This window comes from Scyliorhinus canicula, chromosome 4 (genome assembly GCF_902713615.1).
Source record: "Scyliorhinus canicula chromosome 4, sScyCan1.1, whole genome shotgun sequence".
Taxonomy (NCBI): Eukaryota; Metazoa; Chordata; class Chondrichthyes; order Carcharhiniformes; family Scyliorhinidae; genus Scyliorhinus; species Scyliorhinus canicula.
The window spans coordinates 128,381,312-128,389,185 of NC_052149.1; the positions used below are offsets into that span (position 1 = coordinate 128,381,312).

The following is a 7,874-nucleotide window of genomic DNA, read 5'->3' on the forward strand; positions in this document are numbered from 1 at the left end:
CTTACACAGCAAGTGGTTAGGATCAGGAATGCATTGTCTGAGAGTGTGATTGAGGCTTCAAAAAGGAATTATATTATCAGAAAAGGAAGAATGTGCAGGATTACGGGGTGAAGGCAGGGGAGAGGCATTAGGGAATTGCTTGTGTAGGGAGCCAACACAGGCACAACGATTCGAATTGCCTCCTTCTGTGTTTAAGGTATTCTATGATTCTCTGTGAATGCATGAGAATGAAGTTCTGGCCAGGAACCACTCTGTAATTAAATAAAGCTGAAAAACCAGTTAGGCCAGTCATAAACTCAGTAAGTAAGAGCAGCAGTGGGAGATGGGCTGGAAGACTGCACAAAGTTACCATCAAACTTCAACAACTGAATAGGAGATCAGAGAGACAGTCAGGTTCAATGTACATCCTGTGTAGCTGAGGAACATGGGAGCTGGATTTGAATAAAGATCTAGAGGTCACTGATGGAAACCAAGAGCAAGCATGATCAGGGATTGGGCAGTGGGCATATATAACTTCAAACCTGCAGACTGAACTTGTGGTTAGAGCTAAAATGCACCCACTATTAGAGCAAGGGAACTTAAACAGTGGATGAGAGGAGAGTGGGGGAGAAAAGATGGCAAGGAGAGAGTTGCACGGCAAAGGCGTTCCCTGGGGATGTTTCAATCCAAGAGTCAGCCTCAATCACATAATGGGGAGGGTTACTCACTGGCATAATGGGGATTATATCCGGAAATGAGGCTGCTTCATGTAACTGTGTGTGGTAATGGAGCTCAATTGCAATGGCAATTAGACAGTTTAGCATAAGCGGTGACTCTGAAAATTCTCCACGGAGACTCCCCAGGCAACACTCACCGCCTCCAGCTCATACTTCCTCTTGCCGATCTCCCTCTCGACCTGGTGCAGCTCCAAGCTCAGCTGCTCACTGGACATTAGGCTAGGCCACGAGGTGTGCTGTTGTGGAACTTGGCTGGTGACCTCTCGCTGCAACAACACTGGACTGTGAGCAGGCTGGAGCATGAAAGAACAGAGCCCACGTCAGTGAGTATCTTCAGACTGGACTATTCCAATACTAGCCTGGCTGTACTCTCCTTTTACCTGTGCTCTTCCAAAACTCCGCTCTCTGTGTCCAAATTCAGACCAACTTCCATAAGACCATAGACCATAAGATATAGGAACAGAAGACTTCCGGTGGCTGCCATGGAGAGGTAGGTTGCACATTTGATAGCTCCCCTGTTTTCCCCCCGGATTTTATGGGATAAAGCAGCGAAGAGTGAGATAGTAAGGAGAAATCCTCCGGTGTTTGGAGAATTGGACCAGAAGTGGATGTGTGAGACGACAAAGTCCTATAAGGGAGATGCAAGCAGAGCTGGTAACACGGGACAGCATTGCGGAGGGCAAGGGCCGCAGGGACACGGCACAGTGGTCGACGGAGCAGTTGGTGAAGTTTTTCGAGGATTGCTTCGCCTAGCTGAAGAAGGACACGCTGGACCCGATTAAGGCTTCGATTGATCAAGTGGTTCAGAATCAGGAAACCCATGGGAGAGCGATCCAGGAGGTCGAACAAAAGTTGTCCGCGCACGAGGAGTATATAACCATGCTGGAAAGCAAGGTGGGGATCATGAACAACCGCCAGAAATGAATGCAGGAGAAGCTGGTGGACCTGGAGAATAGATCCAGGAGGCAGAATCTCAGAATTGTTGGCCTCCCTCAAGGCAGTGAGGGATCGGATGCGAGGGCCTATGTGACGGACATGTTGGAGAAGTGGATGGGGGCTGGGGCGTTCCCTCGGCCCCTGGAATTGGACAGAGCGCACAGAGCCCTCGCAAGGAAGCCCAGAACAAACGGGCTGCCGAGGGACATGGTGGTACGTTTTCACTGTTTCATGGACAAGGAACACGTTTTGTGGTTGGCCAAGAAAGAGCGGAGCAGCAAGTGGGAGAACTGTGAGTTGCGCATTTAACAGGACCTGGGAGCGGATTTGGCCAAGAGGCGAGCTGGGTTCAATCGGGCAAAAACGACCCTCTTTAAGAAGGGGGTGAAGATCGGGATGCTGTACCCAGCCCGTCTGTGGGTCACGCATGAGGAACGGGACTTCTACTTTGAAACGCCAGACGAAGTATGGACCTTTATTAAAAAAATGAAGCTGGAGGCAAATTAAAAGACACTTAAGCCTTGGAGAAGTACTCCAGCAGCAATTTGCGGTGCTGGATTGTAAAAATGTAGGTAGCTCTATGTGAAATAATGGGCTGTGTGGATGTTTAAAGGTTTATCTGTCTTGCAGGGACCTTGTTAAGGGGGGGGGGGGGGGGGGGGGGGGGGCAGGCTTTGAATTTAGTTCGGCTTTTTGGCTGACTATTTTTCTAAAGTGATTGTTTCTTCACTGTTTTTTTTCTCTGTTTGTTTACTGGGGCATGTGATGCTTTAAAAATGTTTATTCATGTGGGGGTGGGGGGGGGGAGAAAGAGAGGAGAGTACAATAGGGAGACAGACTGCTTGATGCCAGGGGAGGGAGCTATCAAGTCAGCATGGGTCAGCTGACTCTCGGAAGCACAGTGGGGGGTGGACAGGTGTTAAGCTGGAACTTGACTTGGGGGATTGGGTTTTTAGTGTTGTTGCTGGGGGTGGGGGTTTGGGTTTGGGGGGAAAGAGCTTCTTTGCTGACATGGGAGGAACTGTGACTAGGATACAGATGGGAGGTCGGGTGGGGAGTCGAGGAAGTGGAAGCCCCCCCGTCCAGGCTGACCACATGGAACGTGAGAGGACTGAATGGGCCGGTCAAGTGAGCTCGCATGTTCGCGCATTTGAGGTAACTGAAGGCGGACGTGGCAATATTACAAGAGACAGACCTAAAGGTTACAGACCAGATGAGATTGAGGAAGGGGTGGGTTAGTCAAGTGTCCCACTCAGGACTGGACTCAAAGGGTAGCAATCTTGATCAGCAAACGAGTGGCATTTGAGGCAGGGAGAATCGTGTCAGACAAAGGGGGTAGGTACATAATGGTGAGTGAGAAGCTGGAGGGGGTGCGAGTGGTACTTGTGAACATATATGATCCGAATTGGGACAACGTGGAATTTATGAGGTGGGTGTTAGGTAATATCCCAGACTTTGAGTCACATAACCTGATCATGGGAGGGGACTTCAACACAGTCATTGATCAGGAATTGGACCGGTCAAAATCCAGGACAGGGAAGAGGCCGGCTGCGGCAAAGGAATTGAAGGGGTTTATGGAACAGATGGGGGGAGTAGACCCATAGAGGTTTGCACGGCCAAGGACGAAGGAGTTTTCTTTTTTTTTCACATGTTCACAAGATATACTCTCGCATCAACTTTTTTGTTCTGAGCAGGACGCTAATACCGAAGGTGGTGGATACTGAGTACTCGGCAATTGCAGTGTCGAATCATGCTGGAGGGCATGCAGTCGGGCAAGGGTCCGGCTACCCGGTGGAATTCTATAAGAAGTTTTCAGAGATATTGAGCCCACTGCTGGTGTGGACATTTAACGAAGCAAGAGAGTAGGGAGTCCTACCCCCAACAATGTCACAGGCCTCAATTTCATTGATCTTGAAACGGGAGAAGGATCCGGAGCAATGCGGGTCATACAGGCCGATTTCTCTACTAAATGTGGATGCCAAACTGCTGGCTAAGATACTGGTCACAAGGATAGAGGACTGTGTCTCCGGGGCGATAGGGGAAGACCAGTCGAGATTTGTTAAGGGCAGACAACTCAAGGCCAATGTTCAAAGGCTTCTAAATGTTATTATGATGCCCTCAAAAGGGGAGGAGGCAGAGGTGGTGGTGGCGATGGATGCGGAGAAGGCTTTTGATCGGGGCGTGGGGGGGGGGGGGGGGGGGGGGGGGAAAGAGTGGAATTACCTGTGGCAGGCGCTGGGATGGTTTGAGTTTGGTGAGGGCTTTATTGACTGGGTGCGGTTGCCCTATCAGGCACCAGTAGCGAGTGTGTACACGAACCGGCTGAGGTTGGGGTAATTTGAACTACACCGAGGGATGAGGGGTGCCCCCTCTCCCCGTTACTGTTTGCTCTGGCCATTGAGCCACTGGCCATGGCGTTAGAAGCCTCTAGAAACTGGAAGGGCTGGTTTGGGGGGGGGGGGGGGGGGGGGGCGCGATGGAGGAGCACTGGGTCTCGCTCTAAGCAGATGACCTGCTCTTGTACATTTCAGACCCATTGGAGGGGATGGGGGATGTAATACGAACCTTGGGGGAATTTGGCAATTTTCGGGGTATAAATTGAACATAGGGAAAAGCGAAATGTTTGCGATCCAGGCAAGAGAAGAGACTGGGAGAGTTGCTGCTTAGAATGGTAGGGAAGAGCTTTCGATATCTGGGAATTCAGGTGGCCCGGAAATGGGAGGTACTACACAAGTTAAACCTATCCCGGTTGGTAGAACAAATGAAAAGGGACTTCAAGAGATGGGACATGCTCCCGCTATCACTGGAGGGAAGGGTACAGACCGTGAAATGACGGTCCTCCCCAGATTTCTGTTTATCTTTCAGTGCCTCCCCATCTTCATCCCCAAGGCCTTTTTCAAGCGGGTGAATAAGATTATTTCGGGCTTTGTGTGGGCGAGTAAAACCCTGCGAGTGAAAAAAGTGTTGCTGGTGCGCAGTCAGGGGGAGGGTGGGTTGGCGCTGCCGAACATCTGCAATTACTACTGGGCGGCTAATATAGCCCTGTTTAGGAAGTGGGTAGTGGGGGAGAGGTTGGCATGGGAGCGCATGGAGGCGGCGTCATGTAAAGACACCAGTCTGGGAGCATTGGTAACGGCACCTCTTCCGTTCTCACCGGCCCGATACTCCACAAGTCCGGTGGTGGTGGCGGCTCTGAGGGCAATGGAGGAGATACAAGAGAGTGGAGAGAGCACCGATTTGGACCCCGATTTATAACAATCACAGGTTTGTACCGGGTAGGCTAGATGGCGGGTTCCGGAGTTGGCAGAGGGCAGTAATTGGAAGGATGGGGGATCTGTTTATCAACGGGAGCTTTCCCAGCTTCAAAGCTTTGGAGGATAAATTTAAATTGCCAGCAGGGAATGGTTTTAGATATTTGGAGGTGCGCGACTTCCTGAGAAAACAAGTGCCGGCCTTTCCGCTGCTGCCGCCACGTGGGATACAGGATAGAGTAGTCTCCAGTACCTGGGTGGGAGAGGGGAAGGTATCAGATATTTACCATGAGCTTTCGGAGGTGGAGGGAACTCCAGTGGAGGAGCTCAAGGGCAAGTGGGAGGACGAGCTAGGGGGAGAGATAGAGGTGGGTCTATGAGCGGATGCCCTAAGCAGGGTTAATACCTCCTCGTCATGTGCCAGGCTTAGCCTGATACAATTTAAGGTAGCCCACCGGGCACACATGACAGTGGCTAGGATGAGCAAGTTTTTCGGGTAGAGGACAGGTGTGCGAGGTGCGCGGGAAGCCCAGCAAATCATGTCCACATGTTTTGGGCATGCCCCGAGGGTTAGAGGGTTTTGGCAGCGTTTTGCTAAGGCAATATCCACGGTGCTAAAAACATGGGTGGTGCCGAGTCCGGAGGCAGCGATCTTTGGAGTGTCGGAAGATCCGGGAGTTCAGGGGGCGAAAGAGACCGACGTTCTGGCCTTGGCCTCCCTGGTAGCTCGGAGACGGATCTTGTTAATGTGGAGGGACTCGAAGCCCCCGAGTATAGAGACCTGGGTTAGTGACATGGCTGGGTTTCTCAGTCTCGAGAAAATAAAGTTCGCCTTAAGAGGGTCAATGGTCGGGTTCACCCGGAGGTGGCAGCCGTTCGTTGACTTTCTCGGGGAAAATTAAAAATGTCAGCAGATGCAGTATTCCCGGGGTGGGGGGTACCGGATTGTTGTTGTATGGTTGAGGTGTGTGCAGATTGGGCTGGGGGGAATGTTTATTTTACCATGTTGATGTCATTGTTTTTGTTACTGTTATAAAAATTTTCAAATACCTCAATAAAATATTATTTAAAAAAAAAATTAGAAAAAAAGTAACAGAATTAGTCCATTCGGCCCATTGAGTTTGCTCCACTTTTCAATCATGGCTGATATGTTTTTTATCTCTATCTCTGTCTTAAAGACACTCAGTGGACACAGCCTTCTGTGGCAATGAGTTCCACAGATTCACCACCCTCTGGCTGAAGAAATTCCTCCTTATCTCTGTTTTAAAGGATAGTCCCTTCAGTCTGAAGCTGTGCCCTCGGGTTCTAGTTTCTTCTACTAGTGGAAATATTTTATCCACGTCCACTCTATCCAGGCCTCAGTATCCTGTACGTTTCAATAAGACCCTCCCCCTCATCCTTCTAAACATCAAGTACAGGCCCAGAGTCCTCAACTGCTCATACAACAAGCTAATTATTTCAGGAATCATTCTTGTGAACCTCCTCTGGACCCCCTCCAAGGCCAGCACATTTTTTCCTTAGATACAGGATCCAAAACGGGCTCACAATACTCCAAATGGGGTCTGACCAGAGCATTATACAGCCTCAGAAGTACATCCCTGGTTTTGTATTCTAGCGCTCTCGACATGAATGCTAACATTGCATTTACCTAACTGCCAACTCCACCTGCAAGTTTTTTTATTATTATTTTTTAAAAAATTTAGATTAGCCAATTATTTTTTCCAATTAAGGGGCAATTTAGCGTGGTCAATCCACCTACTCTGTACATTTTTGGGTTGTGGGGGCGAAACCCACGCAGACACGGGGAGAATGTGCAAACTCCACACGGACAGTGACCCAGGGCCGGGAGCCACCTGCAAGTTAACCTGAAGAGAATCCTGAACTAGGAATCCTATGTCCCTTTGATTTCCAAAGCCTTTCTCTATTTAGAAAATAGTCTGTGCCTCTATTCTTCCTACCAAAGTGCATAACCTCACACTTTTCCACATTGTATTCCATCTGCCACTTCTTTGTCCACTTACCCAGCCTGTCCAAGTCCTTCTGCAGCCTCCCTGCTTCCTCAACATAACCTGTCCCTCGACAGGGGTGGGATTCTCCTTTCCGCTGCACCAGATTCCTGGTGCGGCACGCCCCGGGACTCTCCGTCTCACCAGCCAGCCAATGGGGTTTCCCTTTGTGGGCAGCCCCATGTCATCAGGAAACCCCCGGCCTGCCGACGCAATGAAGAATCCTGACAGTGGAGAATCCAGCCCCATATCTTTGTATCATTGCTAACTCAGCAACAATGCCCTCCGTTCCCGCTTCCAGATTCTTCATGTATATTGTGAATATTTGTGTCCCATCACTGACCGCTGCGGAACACCACTAGTCAAAAGACCCCTTTCTACCCACTCTCTGCCTTCTGCCAGTCAGCCAATCCTCTATCCAGGAATTTAAATCATTCCTGTTAACTCATTTCCTTTTCATCCCTGTTAACACCATCACTTCTCCTCCGTTAACCCCTTTCCCTCTCCTTCCTGTTAACCCCATTTCCCCCTCCTCCCTGTTAATCCTTTCTCATCTCTTCCGTGTTAACCCTTTTCCCTCTCCTCCCTGTTAATCCCTTCCCCTCTTCTGCATGTTAACCCTTTTTTCTCTCCTCCGTTAACCCTTTTCCCTCTCCTCCATTAACCCTTTCCCTCTCCTCCGTTAACCCCTTTCCCTCTCCTCCGTTAACCCCTTCCTGTCTCCTGTCTCTTAACCCTTTTTTCTCTCCTCCGTTAACCCTTTTTCCCCGCCTCCCTGTTAATCCCTTTCCTCCATGTTAACCCCTACCCCTCTCCAAGCTGTTAACCCATTTCCTTCTCCATGTAATCTCTCGCCCCCATTTTGACCTCTTACTCTCGCCTCCGTTAGCTTCTTCCCTTCTCCTCCCTGAAAACTCCTTCCCCTCTCCAAGCTGTTAACCCATTCCCTTCTCCTCCACGTAGTC

The 7,874-nt window shown here is 50.0% G+C and overlaps 1 protein-coding gene across 1 annotated transcript in view; it reads right to left on the bottom strand.

Moving 5' to 3' along the window:
* Positions 1 to 7,874, bottom strand: part of LOC119964245 (roquin-1-like) — a 215,959-nt gene that overhangs the window by 21,496 nt on the left and 186,589 nt on the right. Inside the window, exon 17 of the mRNA XM_038793525.1 lies at positions 854 to 1,023. Coding sequence (XP_038649453.1) covers positions 854 to 1,023 — 170 coding nt within the window. The remainder of the gene's footprint in view (positions 1 to 853; positions 1,024 to 7,874) is intronic.